Here is a 22,980-nt window from a genome sequence, read left to right as displayed (position 1 = left end):
AGGGACCATGAGACGGGAACATGTTTTAATCCCAGGTAGGCAGGATTCTAGCCATTACCTATTGGTGAATGACTCTGTGGCTCATTCGCAATGCCCTGAGCATCCAGTCCCCATAAATACTAGTGTTACATCTTTGAGGGTGATGCTCGATTTCAGGAAAAAACAGTTACTTTTATATATACAGTAGTTGCTGTCCTTTGAGATGCATTGGCACGTTTATGGGTATATGCGCCAACGCACTGAAGTCAGAGACTCTGGCAGCAGTACCACTAAGCAGCTCATACACCCCTACTCTCCCAATGCTCTCGGACAAGAGAATAATGGGGCATGTCTGCTGTTTCTCTCTCCATTCCTTCACACCTGAAGTATCAGAGAAGGTGGGAGGATGATGGAATGAAAATGTGCACAACACATTTTGAAGCATAACAGTTACTGTACAGCTAAGTAATGTGTTACACTGCAGGTGACGCATCAGCAATTCCCTTACAGGAGGATCATCTCAACAGAGATTGTAACATCAACTTGCCAGAGTTGGCATCATCATGAGAGACTTGTGTGATGGTGTAATCAATGAGAAAAGTATACACAAACGACCACATCTCTGACTTGCAGATATCAGCTCTTGGAACATAGCTCAGAAAGGCTGATGAAGTGGACTGAGCCTTGGGGAAGTGAGCCATTATTCTCAGTGGATGAGAGACTTTAGCAAGATTGTAGTAGAGCTTAATGCAGTCAGAATCCAATGTGAGATTTGCTGACAGTGATTGCCCTTTAACTCTCTCAGTGCAGGCTACATAAAGCCTGGGAGAAGTCCTGAAGGATCTAGAGTGGTCTAGGTAGAACTCCAAATCTCTATGAATGTCCAAGATATGAAGTTTTCCTTCAGCTTTAGAAGAATGGGGCTTTGGAGAAAACATTGGCAAAAGAATTAGTTTGGTTCAAATGGAAAGCTGGCACTATTTTAGGCATAAACTTAAGGTGTGGCCTAAGGGAAGCCTTGTCTTTATGGAAGACTATGGAAGGAAGATCAGTCAAGAGAGTATGAAGTTCTGAAATCCTCCTTTTGGAAGCAATTGCCACCAGAAATGTTGTTTTCATAGACAACAAAGGTAATGAGGTTGTAGCCGTAGGGTCAAAGAGGAGGTCCTATGAGTTTGGAGAGGACTAGACTGAGATCCCATACAGTTACATGATCAAACACAGGAGGGTAAACATTGAGTAGTCCTTTCAAAAACCAGAGCATGAGAGAAAACGGAAAACCCATCTACTAGCAGATGTAGCACAGAAATGAGAGCCAGGTGGACTCTCAAAGAACAAATTGAAAGGCCTGAGGATTTCAGGTGCAACAAATAATCCAACAGTTCTGTGGATTAATGTTGCTTTGTCTCTTTTCGGTTTCCTGAATATCCTCAGAATGAAAGGAATTGGAGGGAAGGCATACAGAAGATGACTAGACCATGGGAGAGGAAAGCATCTGTGATGGAGTCTAAGCTGTGGCCCACTCTGGAGCAAAATCTTGTTCACTGGTTGTTCAGGTTGGTCACTAATAAGTCTATTACTGGGTATCCACAGTAGTGGAAAATTTGAAGGAGAATGTCTTTCCTGATTGACCACTCATGTTGGTCTAAGAAAATCCTTCTGAGGCAATCTGCAAGTGTGTTTCTGACTTCTGGAAGGCCGTCAGGGAGACATTGTGATATATGTATAGATTCCAGAGAAGGATAGCTTTCTAGAATAGCTGAGACAATCTTGCTCATCCCTGCTTGTTTAGATAAAACATGGCAATGGCATTGTCCATAAGAACTTGTTTCACCTGGTTCTTGAGGTGAATATACACATTGCACAGGCTCAAAGAACAGCTCAGAGCTCCAGCACATTTATGTGGAGCAAAACGTCCTCAGATGACCAAGGGCTTGTGCTTAGAGTTGACTGAGATGGGCCCTTCCCAGCCTTTGGAAGATGCATCTGTCACCAGACTCATAGTCAGTTCTGGTGAAGGAAAGGAAGCTTCTTTACACTCATTTCAGGTATCTAACCACCAATCCAGAAATTGAAGCACTCGCACAAGTAGGCAAATCTGCATGTCCACAGGGTTCCTGGAAGGGACGATACACTGAATTGAGATAGGCCTGAAAACAGTGAAGGTGAAGTTTGGCATGCAAAGTTACATATGTGCACAAGGCCATGTGGCCCAATAGCTGCAGGCAGGTATGCACCAATGTCATTGGGTTGGATCTGAAGCTTTCTGAAAGAAAGGTCATAGACTGAAACCTTTCCTTTGGAAGGTAAGCCATGGTGGTCATACCATCGAGGTCCACTTCTATGAAGGTTATGCACTCTATTGGTTGTAACTGTGATTTGTCCAAATTTAATTTCAGGCCCAGATGGAAAAACAGCAGTCTGGTTATTAGGATGCTGTTTTGGATCTGGTCACTTGATGTTCCATAAACTACCCAATTATCTAGGTAAGGAAATATTTGAATGTCCAGCTGGTGGTGGGCTGTTGCCACTGCCATGCATTTGGTGAAGACTCTTGGCGCTGACAGCCTGAAGGAAGCACGGTATACTGGTAATGGTTGCTGCCTGCTATGAATCAAAGGTACTGCCTGTGGCAGGGATGAATTGCCACATGGAAATATGTGTCCTGAGGGCAGCATATGAATCTCTGGGGAAGGGATAATGGAATGTTGACTATTATGAATTTGATTTTCTGGATGAAATAGTTCCAATATCCTTAGATATAGAATAGGATGAAGACCACCAAATTTTCTGTGGGACCAGGAAGTACTGGGAATAGAAATCTTTCCCTTTATGTTGGTAAGGAACTTCTTGCATTGCTCCCAATTCCAGAAGAGATGGTACTACTTGAAGTAATACAGTCTTGAGAGTCCCTGAAAAGAGACAGGGAAGATGGGCTGGGAAAAAGGAGGGAGCTAAATTGGGTAACATATCCCCTCCCCTACTGTGCTGAACACCTGCTGGTAAGAAGGGCTTCCCATCAACAAAGACAGGTGGCGACCTCAAGGAGGTCTTGATATTCTCTTGGTAGCATACTATAATCTCTGTTGGACAGAGAGTATGGAGTAAGATTGTGATTTAAACCGTTTCCTTTTTGTAAACTCCTAGCAAATGACATATTGCATGGGAGTCCTTCAGTGTCTGCATGGCATTGTCAGTTTTGGTAGAGAATGGCTTAGACTCCTTATAGGGTAAATCGTCTATTGTATTCTGATCTCCTTTGGAACACCAGAAGCCTGCAGCCAGTAAGAACACTTCACGGAAATTGCAATGCATATAGAATTTGAGGCCATATCAGTAGTATCTACTGCTACTTGAAGGGATATTTGAGCCATAAGGCATCTCTCAGAAACCAAAGCCAAAACCTGATCCTCATATTCTTCTAGCAACTTGTCAGCAAATTTAGAAAATGCAGAAAAAAATAAAATTACATTTTGACAAGACAGCCTGATTATTGGTAGCTCTCATTTGAAGAGAGGTGGTGGAATAAATACTTTGGCTGTCTAAATCTAGCCTCTTAAATTTCATATCCTTGGGAGTGGCTTTAGGACAGGACTGATGAGATTGGCTGTGACCACCAAGGAATAAGAAACAGGTTGGTTAAAGAAACAGTCAAAATCTTGTTGAGGGACTTGATATCACCTGTCCATTCGCTTGGCCATAGGAGGTATAGAGGCTGGGGTCTGCCAGAGGGTTTTCGCTGACTCCAGAAAGACTTCGCTGATAGAAACAGCAACTCCTTTTGGGACAGGTGTCTGTAAAATATCAAGGAGCGTGTGCGAGTTATCTTGCACAATCTCCTTCTGTACTCCTCGAGAAGCGACTGCCTGAAAAACTGAAGTCCTCTGTGGGGTGGGGGAGAGGTCAACCCTGGAGTGATGGCTTCATCTGGTGAAAATGAATAGAGGGTGAGGGGGGAACATCTAAGTGTTCCTCTATTAATTCTCCCTCCTCCTGAGGACTGCTGTCACCTTGACAGCCATATTCAGATGCTCCTCGAAGAGCTAAATGATGACAAAGCTACTGTGAGTCAGACAGGTTCTGGAGATGGGGTGAATCTCTCAGGACTGTAATCATAAGTTAACATCTAGAAACAAGATATTCATCTGACTCATGATACAATACAAAACCTTAGCTTCAAACTCGTATATCCCCTAAGAAGATTTCATAACTCCTCCAATAAACTGAAATCTAGGTATTCCATGTATCCATTCTAAGGAGTTGAGGTCTGGATTTACAGATTTCCATTGCTGTGCAAGTCAGATGAATGTGGGGAGTACACTGCGTGTGACTTGGAAGTGGAAAGTATATCTCCAGGATGGGCTGAAGTGTCTCACTGACAGTGGAACAAATTGACATGTAGTGGGAATGTGTGAGGAAGACCCCACCCCCCTTTAATGTGGCATTTCCTTGCTTTTAAAATTGGTTCTTTGTGAGCATGTAGAGAGGGTGAGAGGGGAAGTAGCATGCCCTGTAGTAACCCTAAGTAGCTTAATAATAGCTTGATGGCAGTGAGCTACCCAGGTTAATTACATATTATATAAAGTAATATTTCCTTTTATCCTAATAACCTAAGTCTTGGACTCTGTTGTGAGCTTTATTCACAAGTCTGTCCTTCCTCAGAACTCATAAGACATTGTGCTTTGAGTCCCCACCCCACATCCTCAGCAGTGAAGATAAAAATGATCCACTGCCCATCATATTTATTCTCTCTTAATAGCATTATTTCCATTCCCTGGGGATTGTTAATTTTGAAAAGCGATAAAAAAACAGAATCCTGTGTATGTGCCAAATGATGGAACTTTTTGGCAAAACAGCACCAGCAGAAGCAGAAGCAGAAGGCTTCAAAATGTAAACAAGAATAAAAAGTCTTATTTTGAAATGAAACTGTAATTTTTTCCTTTGAGTAATATTTTTCCCACTCTTTGCTTTTGCCATATGGTTAGAAAACAACTAATCTTTGCAGAAACAAACTAGCCCACTAATCATGCTCCTTTTTTCAAAAGTTATTATTTTTTACTTCTTAGATTAATACTGTAGAGTTCAAGGTCAGAAAGGACCATGGGATGATAATCTAGTCTGACTTTCAAAATGTACTGGCATCACTTACAGTGGAATTTAATCTTATTACTTTAGACAAATCCATTCATATTCTGTCTCAGTGACAACTGCATTTGAGTTCTCATGTTGGACACAAAAATAGAAGCAAATTCTCCATTTACAAGCTCTGGGGAAATTCCTCTAGGTGTTTAGTGCTAAACCTTGGCCCTACTGAAATCTGCTACTTACTTCAAATGGGACCAGAATTCATTCTTTAATGACAAGAGAGGTTGGTCAGATTTTTTGTTGTTGTTTTTTAAAATGAAAGACACTGGATTGACAAGCCTTGGAGCAAAATAACTCTCTTTGTCCACAGAACAAATACAATACCATAGCAGCAGTAATGGTTTTAACTCTGTCCTGGAAGAATCAATTCAAGGAATCATATATGTCTCTATGACTTAGTCAATGCTTGGGCTCTCTGCTTGCATTGCCATCAAGAGGTCCAATTTTAGTGTCATTTGTGAGGATGTTTTTTATGATGCATACATCTCTAAATTAGAAACTAGACTGACACCAAGTCACTTCACATAGGCCACTGAACAAAAACGAGATGGCTAAAAATTTTAGTCACTGCCAACCTGCAAGCTAAAGGTGAAAGGTCCTATAGTCCACCACCAATCCCATACAGACAGAACCATCCTTAGGGTATGGCGAAACAGGACAACTGCTCCTGGCCCCATTCTTTGGGGGGTCCCACAAGCCTGCGCAATTGGTCCCAGAAGTGACGGGTGGGTCCTGGAAGCAATGGATTCGTAACTTCCACCCCAGGCCCTGCACCCCCTAGGGATGGCCCTGCATACAGTTGAGTTATTGTTGTGTATTTGGTTGTCGTGGTAATAAAATCTTGTGTTGCTATGGCAACTGAATTAGATTATTAGGGGATAACCCAGCCAGTTCTGGCTGGTTTTTGGTTAGTTCAGTGTGTGGCAATAAATGGCTGTTTCAAGTTTACAGCTCTCTGTGTCTCCGGTGATTTCTTCCTAAAACTGTTACCCCAAGCATATAATAACGTGGCAATGAGGATGGGATCTCTGTGCTGCCCCAGCAACAGAAGGAAGTAGAAGTTAAGGTACAAAAAAAAAAAAACACAACCACAAAAACCGTTTTTGCTGCTGGAAGGGGGTGAGAACTGGCTTGTTTGCACTGACTGTGCAAACTGAAACTAAAATCATGGCTTCACTTGCAGGGCCAATGGAACCTTTTGAGGAGACTATAGTGCAACGGCATGCGTATACTGAGCATTTTGATATTGCAAATGACATTACAGAAGAGAAGAAGGTGCTAATATTCTTAAGTGTTATAGGGGCTAAGACCTACTCCCTGCTACACAGCTTACTACAGAGACTAAATCTTACAGTGACATTGTGGAAATCCTGGGGTTCTATCTTTCTACAAAACCACTGGAAATTGCTGAAAGTTATAGGTTCCACAAAAGAGACCAGAAACAAGATGAAACAGTTGTAGCAACTTTGAGAAAGCTTGCAGAACACAGTGAATTTACGAAGATGTTAAATGATGTCCTATGTGACAGGTTAGTGTGTGGCCTGCACAGTGAAGCTATACAGAAGTGCCTATTGACAGAGGCTCAGCTTACCTTACAGAAGGCCATTGATATTGCAGTCTCCATGGAACTAGCTACAAAGGAGGTGCAATCCATCAGTGCATCCCCTAGGGTGCATAAGGTGTCACAAGAACCTACCCACAAAACCGGGGGGAATCAGGAATGTTACCGCTGTGGTAAGCCGGGTCACCATGCATCAGAATGCTGGTGTAAGGACCTGATGTGTCGACACTGTGGCAAAAAGGGACACATTGTGTGTGCCTGTAAACAAAAGAAAAAGAGGTCTGTGGTCTGGCCAACCAAAAAGGGAAATCTGCATACCCTACAGCAGACCCAGGATGACCAAGGATATACCTCAAAACAAGAAGAAGAGCCACTCCACGTTTTGTCTTTGGCAGTGGGCTCACATGAATACTGGGTAACCCCATTGTTAGACAGCAAACCTAAACGTATGGAACTGGACACCGGTGCAGCTGTTTCACTGGTCTCTGAGACTGTGTATAAAGAAAAGCTACAGCATCTTCCGCTTAAAGCAACAAAAACAGTGCTGAAGACATATACGGGAGAAGCTGTGCCCACGTTGGGCACTACTGATGTTAAGGTGGAGCTCAATGGACAGGCTGCTAAATTTCCACTGTTTGTGGTGAGAGGTAATTATCCAGCCTAAATGGGTAGGTCTTGGCTTAGGAAGATCCAGCTGAATTGGGCAGAAGTGCACCGAGTGACTAAAGAAGAAACCGGTCTGACCACTATACTAAGGAAACATGCTGCTGTTTTTGGAGAGGATCTGGGAAGTATGAAGTGAATCACTGTGACTTTGAACATTGAACCTGACAGTCAACCAAAATATCTGAAAGCCAGAACCATGCCATATGCCATCAGGCTGAAGGTTGAAGCGGACCTGGAGCATCTGGTCACAAATGGAGTCCTAATACCAGTTGCTCACAGCCTATGGGCAACTCCTATCATTCCAATAGTGAAGAAAGATGGCTCCCTCCAGATTTGCGGTGATTTTAAAGTCACTGTTAACCCAGTGTTGTGTGCAGAGCAATACCCGCTTCCCCACATCAATGACCTCTTTGCAGGCCTGACTGGGGGACAAAAGTTCAGTAGGATTGATCTGAGTCAAGCGTATTTACAGATGCACGTCGATGAAAAGTCCCAATAGCTGTTGACTATTGTGACGCATAAGGGGCTTTATCGATACTGTCATCTACCCTTTGGAATAACATCTGCTCCCGCCCTGTTGCAGAGGGCTACGGACCAGATCTTGTGTGGCTTGCCAGGAGTCCAGTGCTATCTGGATGACATCCTGGTCACTGGAAGGAATGAGGAGGATCACATAAAGAATTTAGAGGCTACCCTACAAAGACTGGAAGAGTATGGACTGCAAGTCTGCAAAGACAAGTGTGAATTCTTCCAGCCCTCTGTTGAATATTTGGGACACATCATTGAGGCTACAGGTCTTCGTAAGGCCCCTGCCAAAGTTAAGGCTATTGTGGAGACTCCTGCTCCTCAAAATGTTAGCTTCGTTCGTTTCTAGGACTATTGAACTATTATGGAAAGTTCATCTCACAGTTAGCCACACTGCTAAAACCACTTCATGAACTCCTTGGGCAGAACAAGGCCTGGAAGTGGACTGAAGCCTGTGATGTTACATTTAACAAAGCTAAGGATGCATTCCTAAATTCTGAAGTTCTGACGCACTTTGATCCATCCTTAACCCTACAGTTGGCCTGCGATGCATCCCCTTATGGAGTGGGAGCAGCTGTGTCACACATTATGCCTTCTGGAGAAGAGACACCTATTGCTTTTGCTTCACGCACTCTAAGCAAAGCAGAAACTAACTATGCCCAAATTGAACGTGAGGAATTGGGAATCGTTTTCAGAATTTGGAAGTTTCATCAGTACCTGTTCAGACGGAAGTTTACTCTTCTCACAGACCATCGACCCCTGACTTCAATTTTTGGACCCCGCACAGGCATTCCTCCATTAGCTGCTAGTCATATGCAACGTTGGGCATTGTTGCTTTCTGCACACACATATGAAATCAAATATCAGAAATCCACTCTCCACGACAATGTGGATGGTCTCTCAAGGCTGCCTTTGTCAGTCAAACGTCAAGATATTTCCCAGAAGGAAATCTTTTACTTTGAACAGGTAGAGAATACACCCATCACCTCTACTCAGGTAAAGAAGGCAACTCGAATTGACTCAGTATTGTCCCAAGTTATGGACCTGGTGATTCATGGAACATCTCGATGAACCCAACACCACTGAGATCAGAGATGTTAGAACAGCTCCATTCCGGTCACTGTGGAATAGTGCGCATGAAAGAAATTGCATGAAGCTATTTTGGTGGCCTGGATTGGACAGTGCTATTGAAAAGAAGGCAAGAGCTTGTATGTCATGTCAGGGTGTGAGGAATGCACCCCAGTGGGCACCCCATCATCCATGGGACTGGCCTGAAAACCCGTGGCAACGTATTCACGTTGACTTCGCTTTGAAGGAAGCATGTTCTTGGTGGTGATAGATGCCCATTCTAAATGGCCAGAAGTCTCTATAATGCAGTCCACTACTGCAGAGAGTACTATCCAAAAACTACGAGGACTCTTTAGTCGTTTCGGTCTGCCAGACCAACTTGTGAATGACAACGGACAGCAGTTCGTCTCTCAGGAGTTTCAAAAGTTTATGAAGGCAAATGGGATACACCATATCACTTCAGCACTATATCATCCATCCACCAACGGATTAGCTGAAAGATTCGTGCAGACAATGAAACACGCTTTGAAATCGGCAAGGGGACAATTATCCATTCAAAAGCGTCTGGACACCTTCTTACTATCCTACAGAAACACACCTCATGCTACAACCAAGCCATCCCCGTCCTTTCTAATGATGGGACGACAGCTGTGCACTTGCTTTGATCTGCTGAAACCTTCTGAACCCCGACAAATTGTGCAACATTAGCAGCAAGATCAAGTCATCAGGCGCGCACCCAGAGCAAAAGACTGAACCTTTCCCCCGGAACAGCCGGTTTTGGCTCGGAATTATACTTCTGGAGCTAAATGGGTCCCTGCCACTGTTATCGCTCAAACGGTACCTGTTTCCTACAGAGTACAGACTGCAGAGGATCTCACCTGGCGGCGACATGTAGATCAGGTGCTGCCAGGTCATACCAGTCCTCAGGACACATCTTCAGTTGAGTTGCCTGACTTCACCATTTCCGGCGAGACACCAAATCAAGAGTCAACTGTTCCTGACTTTTCCCCTCCATTACTGCCAGCGGCAGAGATACCCCTCTGCTTGGCATGAGCTGATGTCCCATCCTCATCCATTTGCCCTACGAACCCTGAGCCCATTGTCAGGCCCGCGCACAAGACACTTTCGGGTGCACCAACACAGAATTCTGCTGTAATCCACCTAGAGACAGAAGGCCTCCTCGTCGCTGGATCTTTAGCTAGGGCGAACCCACAGTTATGGGACAAAATAATCCCCGAGGTTCAGCCAGGAATGGAGGCAGTCTACCCTCCCTCTCTAGTTTAGTGTTTGTTTTATTTAGGGGACATTCTTATTCAGTGGGGAGGAATATGTTGTGTATTTGGTTGTCGTATTTGTGTTGCTATGGCAACTGAGTTAGATTATTAGGGGATAGCCAGTTTTGGCTGGTTTTTGTTAGTTCTGTGTGTGGCAATAAATTGCTGTTTCAAGGTTTACAGCTCTCTGTGTCTCCAGTGATTTCTTCCTAAAACTGTTGCCCCTAAGGATATAACAGTTATAATTACTCTAATTAGTACTCCCACAAACTATGACATCTATTTGCCAGCTGGCTCACAGAAATGTGAAACAATTCTTCCCACTTTTGAGGAGGTCAAAGAAAATCAAAGAAACAATTTCCAACCTGATAACTGTTACTGAAGACTTTGCTGATCAACATAAATGAGGCAGAGACATGAAGTAATATGGGAAGTGCCTTTGAGGAAATGTACTGTAAGACTTTATCAGGACAGCCAAATGATCACTATGAGATGTAATAAATAAAAGATAATTCCATTAAATATCTTCAAGTCTTGGAAACCCTTTTGCACTCCAAATACAAATGATGCTGTGTATTCTCTATATTCCTCAATTTTAGAGTCTCTCTCTCTTACATTCAAAGTAATTTTTCCTATTTATTATTCTGAGTGTATAAGATAAACTTTAATTACTAAAAAAAATAATAAAAATACTCACGCTGACCCCAGCGCCCAGTCCTTGGGTTCAAATAATTTGGATAAAGCCCATTAGGACGGTCCATTTTCTGAAGTAACTTCCGAATGTGCATGACCTAAATTAAAGCAAAAGTCAGGATCACCAAAAATAATTTTCATCTACCTTCAACATTTGTTTAAATCTGGACTTTCTTCTTCACAGCAATTTTTCATAATTTAATTAAACATGCTTCTTGCAGGCTTTTTCTAGATGGCATTTCCTTTCAATGGCTACTCATGTAGACATATGTCATGAGCATCATTTCTAAATATCTGTTCAAAAAATAAAAAAGATCTTGTCTTCATAATTTTCTGCTTTGGAGAGCTATGTATTTTGGTAATATAAATGCAAAGAATGAAATAATTGTTCTGTTACCAAAAAACATTATTGTAATTGATCAGGCTCTCTCATTGCTAATCAGATTCACAGTACACAACTCTGAATCTTCTTATAACAGTGAACTCTCAGCACAAAACTAACCTTGTTGTAGTAGACAGGGTCCCCAGTCAGGTAGCTGAGGTGGACAAATTCCATGTGCAGAGTACCAAATTCAGCTAGGATGCTGCTGCCTGCAGAAGCCCAGCCCCAGTTTCGACCCACACCACTGAGTTGCAACAAATGTAAAGTGAAGTATGAGAGGGGGAAGGAAAGAACAAACAGCTGGTCAGTGAAAGGATACCGTCAATATTCAGACAGTGTGTGTAGTAATCACATCACATTAGATTGCCTATTAGAAGAGCTACATACAGCAAGTTGATATTAGCCTATATCTAGGATGATTTCTTTTAAAAATAGGCTTCACAACCTGATAGTTCAAAAAACCTTCATAGTTAAGCAGCTCTCTGTATGCCCAGCTGTCCTTCCCATGTCTACGCTGCTATTTTAGGAGTGTAGTGTCCTGGGTGCTGTGAAAGGCTCCAATACTGGCAAAAAGCTCTGGAAGGAGGGAGTTGGTGATGGGAAAAGGTTCCAGCAGTGGATAAGGCTCTGGCAGGGGGAAGCCAGCAAGTAAAGTCTGCAGCAGTGGGGAGGCAGTGGGGAAAGTCAGCAATGCCTATTGCTTCCCCACTATCAGAGACTTTCACTGCTGCATGCAGCTACACACCAGAAGTGTGTATGCAGCTTGCTTTTCACTGCAGCGTGTAGCTACATGTAGCCTACATGCTCTTGCAAGCGTAGACAAGACCAAAGCGCATCTTAAAAGCTTCCCACAAAATCAAATCAGGCACATATGGTGTTCTCTCTCTCTGGATCTCACCTATAAAATGATAAGATCCCTCAACTATCACTGATTTAATATGATTTGAGAGCACTCAGCATTTTGGAGGATTGGGCCTTTTAACTTGTAAAGTTAAACAATAATCCTTCCTGCAAATTATTTCTCATTCAAAAACTACCACTGAAATTGGATTTGAGCTGGATGTCACTAGTGAGCCTAAAGCCAATTAGGAATTTGCTGTTGTCACGTTTCATTTTTAAAAGAAAGATCATATTCAAAAAGGAGAAGAAATATGAGAGAAAAATCAGCAGGAATCAAGGAGCAGGATTTGTATCTCATAACGACGGATAAGGAAGCAATTATTTTATCTCAATAAACACTGTCTACATAGACATCATGGCCTGTGCCTCAATGTTTTGGCATAGCTAATCATAACAAGGAAAAATGAAGTGTTTCATGCCCTATTTGCTTCTTAATACTTTTCAAATCAACAAAAATTGGAATCAAATTCAACATAATACAAAGGCTGTTAATTTTCACTAACCTATGTAACCCCATAAATTACAGTATCACAATGAAATAGAAACATTTCTAGATGCGTTTTAATGTTTAAACAGACACATCACTTGGATGCATAATTTCTATATCTATTCTCTCACATGGTTTTAAAGCAATACACAAAAGTAGTAATCCTTGTATTTGTTTTGGTTACAGCTATATTATTGATACCAGTTTTCCTGAGCTCCAAAAACATCAGATTAGTTCTGCACATGTAGACTGGTTAAAAGGATAAAGAACCAGAGTTTGAAATGCAAGTGAATGACAATGCCATGGCTTCACCATGAGCCAACAGAACAAGTCACCTCTAGGAATTTAACACTGGCTTTTAAGCCAATGAGCAGATTCACCAGCCAGGGTAGTCAAAATAGAGCCCAAACTCTCAAGATTAGTTCCAAATCTCTTTCCTCAGAGCTGGTTTTATTAATAAACAGAATCTACAAGTCTCAAAACAACACAAAACACTGAGTATCAGAACCCTGTTCTGCTTTCCACAAGCTAAGAAAGGAGTGAATATGCCCCTCCCTTTAGGTAGCCATTCCTGGCTATTCCCTAGACCAGTGGTTCTCAACCAGGGGTACACATATTCTCATAGACTCATAGACTTTAGGGTCAGAAGGGACCAATATGATCATCTAGTCTGACCTCCTGCACAAAGCAGGTCACAGAACCCTACCCATCCACTACTATAACAAAACCCTAACCTATGTCCGAGTTATTGAAGTCTTCAAATTGTGGTTTGAAGACCTCAAGCTGCAGAGAATCCTCCAGCAAGTGACCCATGCCCTACACTGCAGAGGAAGGAGAAAAACCTCCAGGGCTTCTGCCAATCTGCCCCGGAGGAAAATTACTTCCCAACCCCAAATATGGCGATCAGCTAAACCCTGAGCATGTGGGCAAGACTCACCAGCCAGCACTCAGGAAAGAATTCTCTGCAGTAACTCAGATTCCACCTCATCCAACATCCCATCACAGACCACTGGGCATACTTATCTGCTGATAATCAAAGATCAATTGCCAAAATTAGGCTATCTCATCATACCATCCCTTCCATAAATGTATCAAGCTTAGTCTTAAAGCCAGATATGTCTTTTGCGCCCACTACTCCCCTTGGAAGGCTGTTCCAGAACTTCACTCCTCTAACGGTTAGAAACCTTCGTCTAATTTCAAGTCTAAATTTCCTAGTGTCCAGTTTATACCCATTTGTTCTTGTGTCTACATTGGTACTAAGCTTAAATAATTCCTCTCCCTCCCTAATATTAATCCCTATGATATATTTATAAAGAGCAAGCATATCCCCCCTCAGCCTTCTTTTGGTTAGGCTAAACAAGCCAAGCTCTTTGAGTCTCCTTTCATAAGACAGGTTTTCCATTCCTCGGATCATCCTAGTAGGCCGTCTCTGAACCTGTTCCAGTTTGAATTCATCCTTCTTAAACATGGGAGACCAGAACTGCACACAGTATTCCAGATGAGGTCTCACCAGTGCCTTATATAACGGTACTAAGACCTCCTTATCTTTGCTGGAAATACCTCGCCTGATGCATCCTAAAACTGCATTAGCTTTTTTAACGGCCGTATCACATTGGCGGCCCATAGTCATCCTGTGATCAACCAATATTCCAAGGTCCTTCTCCTCCTCTGTTGCTTCCAACTGATGTGTCCCCAATGTATATCTAAAATTCTTATTATTAATCCCTAAGTGCATGACCTTGCACTTTTCACTATTAAATTTCATCCTATTACTATTACTCCAGTTTACAAGGTCATCCAGATCTTCCTGTATGATATCCCGGTCCTTCTCTGTGTTAGCAATACCCCTCAGCTTTGTGTCATCCGCAAACTTTATTATCACATTCCCATTTTTTGTGCCAAGGTCAGTAATAAAAAGGTTAAATAAGATTGGTCCCAAAACTGATCCTTGAGGAACTCCACTAGTAACCTCCCTCCAGCCTGACAGTTCACCCTTCAGTACAACCCGTTGGAGTCTCCCCTTTAACCAGTTCCTTATCCACCTTTCAATTTTCATATCGATCCCCATCTTTTCCAATTTAACTAATAGTTTCCCATGTGGAACCGTGTCAAATACCTTACTGAAATCGAGGTAAATTAGATCTACTGCATTTCCTTTGTCTAAATAATCTGTCACCTTCTCAAAGAAGGAGATCAGGTTGGTTTGGCACGAGCTACCTTTAGTAAAACCATGTTGTAACTTGTCCCAATTACCCTTGACCTCAATATCCTTAACTACTTTCTCCTTCAAAATTTTTTCCAAGACCTTACATACTACAGATGTCAAATTAACAGGCCTATAGTTACTCCGATCACTTTTTTCCCCTTTCTTAAAGATAGGAACTATGTTAGCAATTCTCCAGTCGTACGGTACAACCCCTGAGTTTACCGATTCATTAAAAATTCTTGCTAACGGGCTTGCAATTTCATGTGCCAGTTCCTTTAATATTCTTGGATGAAGATTATCTGGGCCCTCCGATTTTGTCCCATTAAACTGTTCAAGTTTGGCTTCTACCTCAGATGTGGTAATATCCACCTCTATATCCTCATTCCCGTTTGTCATCCTTCCATTATCCCTAAGCTCCTCATTAGCCTTATTAAAGACTGAGGCAAAGTACTTATTTAGATATTGGGCCATGCCTAGGTTATCCTTAACCTCCATTCCATCCTCAGTGTTCTGCGGTCCCACTTCTTCTTTCTTTGTTTTCTTCTTATTTATATGGCTATAGAACCTTTTACTATTGGTTTTAATTCCCTTTGCAAGGTCCAACTCTACATGGCTTTTAGCCTTTCTCACTTTATCCCTACATGTTCTGACCTCACTAAGGTAGCTTTCCTTGCTAATCCCACCCTTCTTCCACTCCTTGTAGGCTTTCTGCTTTTTCTTAATCACCTCTCTGAGATGCTTGCTCATCCTGGAGGTACATAGAGGTCTTCTAGGGGGTACATCAACTCATCTAGGTATTTGCCTAGTTTTACAACAGGCTACATAAAAAGCACAAGGGAAGTCAGTACAAACAAAAATTTCATACAGACAGTGACTTGTTTGTACTATTCTATACACTATACACTGAAACGTAAGTACAATATTAACATTCCAATTTATTTATTTTATAATTCTATGGTAAAAATGAGAAAGGAAGCTATTTTTCAGTAACAGTGTGCTGTGTCACTTTGTATTTTGATGTTTGCTGGTGTAAGCAAGTAGTTTTTAAGTGAGTTGAAACTTGGGGGTATGCAAGACAAATCAGACTCCTGAAAGAGGTACAGTAGTCTGGAAAGGTTAAGAGCCACCGCCCTAGGCCTCCTGCTTGGTCCCTACAGAGGGTCTTCCTTCAGGGGTTTTTGTTCAACAGTGGACCCTTTACTATCATGTGCCCTGTCTGGAAACTACAAAACCTGGTAATCCCCATTCTTAAAGGGCTCAAAGGCGACAGCAGGCACACTCTCATGCATGTATGTGCCCCATAGCCCAATGCCACCCTGAGGATACTGTCAGACATCAAGAATTATAACATTCAAAAACCAGTTGGAGAACACTTCAATCTCCCTGGCCACTCGATTACAGATCTAAAAGTCATAATATTACAAAAAAAACCTTCAAAAACAGACTCCAATGAGAGATTGCTGAATTGGTATTAATTTGCAAATTCGACACTATCAAACTAGGCTTGAATAAAGACTGGGAGTGGATGGGCCATTACACAAAGTAAAACTATTTCCCCATGCTTACACCGCTCTCCTCCCCACACACGCACAGTTCCATACATCTCCTTGTCAATTACTGGAAATGGGCCATTTTCATTACCATTACAAACAGTTCTTTTTCTCTCCTGCTGATAATAGCTCACCTTGACTGATCACTCTCCTTATAGTGTGTATGGTAACACTCATTGTTTCATGTTCTCTGTGTATATATATATCTTCTAACTGTATTTTCCACTACATGCATCTGATGAAGTGGGCAGTAGCCCATGAAAGCTTATGCTCAAATAAATTTGTTAGTCTCTAAGGTGCCACAAGTACTCCTGTTCTTTTTGCGGATATAGACTAACACGGCTGCTACTCTGAAACCTGTCCTATTAGGGTTATCTTCTGGCTGGTATTTCATCAGCCTGGCCAGATTTTTTATGAATTTGCCATTTGCCAAAAAAAAGAATGTAATCTGCCGGGCTTTTCTTATGTGAGTCTAAAGATTTGCATTATTATCACACTACACTGGGATATCTAATGCTAAAAGTTTCTGTGTCCAGCTAAAGGTGCTGAAGTGCTCCCACTTCCACAGTTTACGTGATAACAGATCAAAACTACTGAAAAGACAGCAGTTGTCTGCCCAACAACATGCAAGCACACCCGCATGTGTGTGAGGGAGGGTTTGAATCACATGAGAGTGAGGAGACTGGCAATGTTTTCAATCTTAACATCTTATCTATATGTGTTATGTCTTTAGATACTATAAGGGCTTGTCTACACAGTGGAGGTGTATGCACTGCAAAGTCATTTTTTGTGACAAAACTCCTCAGTTGCAGTGCTGCAGTAGAAACATCTCGATGGGAGTCATAAGGCTTTTCACACAAAAGTTTTAGCTCCATAGTGCCGGTGTAGACATCGTGCTTGATTTTTGTGCTATTATTGGTCTCCGGAAGGTATCCCACAATGCCCATCCTGACCACTCTGGTAAGCAGTTTCAACTCTGCTGCCCTGATGCCAGGTAAACAACCTTCCAGGGCCCCTCCCCTTTTAAAGCCCCAGGAATTTTGAAATTCTCCTTTCTGTTTGCTTAGCATGCAGAGCCCACATCTCATCCTCCCCAGTGGCCATGGTGGCTCCATGCAACAAATGATCTCCTGCTTGGAGCAATGCGGAGCTACCAGATCTAATGAGTGTTTGGGGAGAGTGTTACCCAATGTGCCCATTACTTTGGGGTATGCTCATTTATTAGGGTTACTCTTCTGGGGGAGAGGGGGACCTTCTGTAATTCTATCAATGCATTGCTTGTGTTACTTGTGTTTTCATATGGAGCTCTACTCTTCCCTTCTGCAAAGCCCCTCCCAATGTAGCTATCCTGCAGGACCTAGGTCCCCAGGGCTGGGTTCCTCCAGCCTCAGAATCAGATGAACACACACACACACCCATATTAACAATCTGAATGCACTGGGTCAATCAGCACTCTCAAGCTGACCCCTTATAGTCCCTGGACTCAGTGGGCTGGGTGAAGCAGGATTTCCAGGCGGCCACCCTTATATGTCCCTGGACTCAATAGGCTGGGCCAAGTAGAACTTCCAAGCTACTACCCTTATATGCCATAGGTACTGCACCAGATAGAGTAAGTCTGAGCAGGCAGGGTCGAACTGCCATCCTTATATGCCCCTGGGCTCAGCGGACTGGGACAAGTAGCACTTTCAAGCTGCCATCCTTATATGCTCCTGGACTCAGTAGTCTGGGTCGAGCAGCACTTCCAAGCTGCCACCCTCATATGTCACAGGTTCAGCATGTCCCTATCCCCACTTTCACATTGCAATTGTTCTGGTAAAAAGAACAGGAGTACTTATGGCACCTTAGAGACTAACAAATTTATTGTTATAACAGAACGCCACTAGCCAACACCTTCGGCCCCCAACTAAAACCTCTCCAGCACATCATCAAAGATCTACAGCCTGTCCTGAAAGATGATCCCTCACTTTCACAGATCTTGGGAGACAGGCCAGTCCTCGCTTACAGACAACCTCCCAACCTGAAGCAAATACTCACCAGCAACCGCACACCATACAACAAAAACACTAACCCAGGAACCTATCCTTGCAACAAAGCCCGATGCCAGCTCCTTCCACATATCTATTCAAGTGACATCATCATAGTACCTAATCATATCAGCCACGCCATCAGGGGCTCATTCACCTGCACATCTACCAACGTGATATATGCCACCATGTGCCAGCAATGCACCTCTGCCATGTACATTGGCCAAACCGGACAGTTTCTATGCAAAAGAATAAATGGACACAAATCTGACATCAGGAATCATAACATTCAAAAACCAGTGGGAGAACACTTCAGCCTCTCTAACCACTCAGTGACAGACTTGAAGGTGGCAATTTTGCAACAAAAAAACTTCAAAAACAGAGACTGGGAATGGTTAGGTCATTACACTAATTAAATCTATTTCCCTATGCTAAGTTCTCCTCACACCGTCTATGGGTCATCTTAATTATCACTTCAAAAGTTTTTTTTCTCCTGCTGATGATAGCTCATCTCAATTGATTAGACTCTTCCTGTTGGTATGCATACTTTCACCTTTTAATGTTCTCTGTATGTATAAATATCTCCTGTCTGTGAGTTCCATTCTGTGCTTCCGAAGAAGTGAGCTGTAGCTCATGAAAGCTCGTGCTGAAATAAATTTGTTAGTTTCTAAGGTGCCACAAGTACTCTTGTTCTTTTTGCGGATACAGACTAACACGGCTGCTACTCTGAAAATTGTTCTGGTAGTAACCCACTTGAGTAAAATCCCAGAGGATTTTTGGGCATTGCAGGGATCTTTAGCTTAGGCAAGAGGAGCGTTGCTGCAGAGTAAATGGGGAAGCCAAAAACACAAAAGAGTAAAGTTCAGAGAGAGAGGGAGGGAAGCAATCATCTTAACCATAAAAGTTATTTATTGAATAAACACAAGGAGAGCCTAAACCAACTTAACAGTTCCATTATTAAAGATTATACAAGTCAGATATAGAAAACTGTACCTGATCAAACAAATCAGGGTTAAAAAGTTATACCTGAGGTAGAAAAGAAAACAGAGAGAGAGAGAGGGGGAGATAGAGAGAGAGCTGGGGTCTCACAGATCCATGAAGCTTGAACTGGTCGAGGTTCCCAGGTGATGGTCGTAGCTCAGGGTCCTGAGTGCTGGAGACAGGCAGAGCCCCCAGCATTATCAGGCAGGAGAAGATGAAGTCCCAATGGAACTGATGCAGAGTTTGGATCCAGACATCAGAATACTTACTTGAGCATGGGTATGGGGTTTTGTAGGGAAACAACAATGGGTCAAGAGAGAACACTAGATTTGTTTATGGGTAAACTGATGATTCAAGGGTTTTCTTTAGGCTACACAACAGGAACTGATTATTCCTGGCTATGGGTGGTGTTCCTTCAAGGGAGCTCATAATGCAATCAGGCAGCTTCAGTATTTTGGATATCAATCAAGGATGCATTACTAGAATTGGCCTGCTAACTGCTGAGCTGAGTGTGGGCAGGTAGGTTCATTAACATCTGGAGCAGAGATCCCCCATCATGCAGTGCTTCCCTGCTTTTCTGGTCCCAGAGTTCAGTGCAGTTCTTGCCTTGGAATCTCTGTTCTCCATTCTGTATGCTAATGGAGATGCCTCCCTGTCCCACCTTTGAAGCAGATGAAGCTAGGGGAGGTGCCTTAATCCTGTCAGCCATGTCAGGAGGGGTTTACGTGTGTCTCCCACCACCTTTTTATTGCTTTCTGTAAGTCTTTCCTCTGATTCGTTTCGGTTCAAGCAGAGGCTGGGGGGCGGGTGGGGCGGGGTGTCCTTCATGAGTCAGACAGGCTGGATACTGCACCCTGGTTCCCCAAGAACACAGAACTGACTGATATCAAGAGGAGGCTGTCCAGTCCCAGGTGCGCTCCAGCCGTTAGAATTCCAGTACCTATGGCCAGCTTGAGTAAAAAGGGCTGTGACTGGGACATGCTGCAGTGCAGGGGAAAGGTCAAGGAGCTGAGGCACACGTACCAGAGGCGAAGGAGGCAAACCGTCACTCCGGTGCTGCGCCTCAGACCTTCCATTTTTATAGGGAGTTGGATGCTATCCTCAGCGGCTATCCCACCTTCACCGCCAAGAGCCCCATGGATACTTCGGCATGTCAGGAGCCAGTGGAGGAAGTCACGGATGAGGAAGTGGAGGCAGAGGAAGGTGTGGAGCCCATGTCAGAGCTGTCCAGTACTGCGTCCAGTCAGGAGCTGTTTTCAGCTCTGGAGGTGTCTAGCCAGTCTTGGCACTCACTCTCTGGTGTGCCAGAAGCAAGAGAGAAAACCCTGGTAAGTGGTTTTGTTTTGTGAAGTTCTGAAGCAGGTTAATGGCAGAGAAATGTACAAGGCTGGCTGTATTTCTGTGTGCTGGGCATTTCCCCATGCAGCTAGGCAGTACGACGGAACAGGGAGTTTATACACTCCAAGATTTCACGGGAATCCTCCAGAGATATTTCTAGAAAACTTTCCTGGAGGTACTTGGCAATCTTCTGCTGGAGGTTCCTTGGTAGAGCAGCTTTTGTTCCTTCCTCCATTGAGAGACACTTTCCCACGCCACTCTGCAATTAATTGGGCAGGGACCAAAGCTGCACAGAGGCGAGCAGCATAGGAACCGGGCTGGAAGCCATAAATGTGTAGCAAATGCACCCTTGCTTCCTTGCTTCACCTCAAGAGTGAGATGTCTTCCATAATGAGGCCTGCCTGTGGAAAACAGTGGGAATGTTTAGACTATTGCCCCCCATCAGTGCCCCGTGACCCTTTCAGATTTTATTTCTGCAATGAACAATGCCCCCGCCCCTGGGTGCACTCACCATGCTTGGGGTGTTCACCAGCATGTGTGCTTGACAAGGGTCACCTAGGAAGTGATAGATATGTTACCAGTGGTGTATTTTAATGCAATGTTTCAATGCTCTGAGTGTTGTTGACAATAGTGCTACTGTTTATTGTTACTTGTGCCTCTCCAGATATGACCTTGAAAGGCACCCCCTCCCCACACAAGCAGCAGAGCATCTGTGCCGGATAAGAAAATGCCTGAGAAGAAGTAAGGAAGATATGTTGCAGGAGGTGCTGCAGTAGTGAGAGGCAGAAAAGACTGAATGCAAGCAGTGGAGGGAGAGCACCAAGCAGGAAAGAAAAGAAAATGATACGTACAATAGGGACATCACAGAAAGGATGATAAAAGTTTTGGAGCGGCAAACCAACATGCGGCAGTCCCTCGTAACACTATAGACTGAGCAGATGCATGCCCACCCTCCCCTTCAGCACAGTCAGAACTGTTTCCCATGCCCTCCCCAAACACCACCCGCGCCTTTCTTTCTAATTTCTGGGACTTCGCGCTTTCCCCTGCACTCCACCCCCACAGACAGCTTTTCAAATGACTGTTGAACTTATGCTCAGCTCTGAAAGTCAGCCCCCACAGTACCTTCTCCTCGAACAAGAATGTGTGTGTCAATGTGTGTGCATGTGGTGGTGTGGTTTATTTGGCAATAAAAGCAAAGTTCTTTAAACGATAAGCACTCTTTGTTTGTTTCCATGCAAGTTATGATAGCAGATGGCATCTGCAAATCAACAGGCACTTTTATCAGTTCCCTATATTGAATCCTTAACAATCACAACTGGTTCCTAGCCTATCAAATGTAATTAACCATTGCAGTCCCAAGCACAGCAACAAACATTACTGGTTTTCATCTTCAAAATGTTGCCTCAAGGCCTCCCTGATTCTTATTGCCTCATGTTGCACCACCCTAGCCCTGGTATTTGGCTGTTCAAAATCAGCAGCCAGGCATTGTGCCTAGGCAGTCCACCCTTGAGTAAACTTTTCACCCTTCCCTTCACAAATATTATGCAGCGTGCAACACGTGGTTATGACCATGGGAATATTTTCCTCACTGAGGTCTAATCTGCCATATAGGCATCACCAGCGTGGGTTTACTTGGCCAAACTCACATTCCATAGTCATCCTGCACCTACTCAGCTATGGCATTAAGAGGTATGCCAGGTCTCCCAGCATCACTATGGGCATTTCAACATCCCCTATGGTGATCTTCTGGTCTGGAAAGAAAGTCCCTGCTTGCAGCTTCCTGTACAGGCTAGTGTTCCTAAAGATACGTGTGTCATGCACTTTTCCAGACCACTCCATATTGATGTCAGTGAAAAGCCCATGGTGATCCACAAGAGCCTGCAAAGCCATGGAGAAATACCTCTTCCAACTGATTAACTCTGTCACAAGGTGGTCCAGTGCCAGAACTGGAATATGTGTGCCATCTATCGCCTCTCCGCAGTTAGGGATATCCATGTCTGCAAAGCCATCCACAATGTCATGCACATTGCCAAGAGTACCAGTCTTTCACAGCAGGATGCTGTGACGAATTTGGTCATAGAAACTCTCTCAAGACTGTCATTAGATGTGCTGGAATACCACTGAGAGCAAACCTCCCTGCCAGAGAAGGCTTCCCTCCACTCCAGTCTTGCTGAGTTAGATACTCCAGTCAGCTATAGCAC

The 22,980-nt window shown here is 43.4% G+C and overlaps 1 protein-coding gene across 1 annotated transcript in view; it reads right to left on the bottom strand.

The window, feature by feature from the left end:
- The window catches only part of MAN1A2 (mannosidase alpha class 1A member 2), a 310,617-nt gene that overhangs the window by 77,662 nt on the left and 209,975 nt on the right, over positions 1-22,980 (bottom strand). Inside the window, exons 7-8 of the mRNA XM_050921239.1 lie at positions 11,414-11,537; positions 10,916-11,009 (exon numbers count right to left, since the gene is read on the bottom strand). Coding sequence (XP_050777196.1) covers positions 10,916-11,009; positions 11,414-11,537 — 218 coding nt within the window. The remainder of the gene's footprint in view (positions 1-10,915; positions 11,010-11,413; positions 11,538-22,980) is intronic.

The sequence above is a fragment of the Gopherus flavomarginatus genome, chromosome 1 (assembly GCF_025201925.1).
Source record: "Gopherus flavomarginatus isolate rGopFla2 chromosome 1, rGopFla2.mat.asm, whole genome shotgun sequence".
Taxonomy (NCBI): Eukaryota; Metazoa; Chordata; order Testudines; family Testudinidae; genus Gopherus; species Gopherus flavomarginatus.
This window is presented reverse-complemented; position numbering and strand designations above follow the sequence as displayed.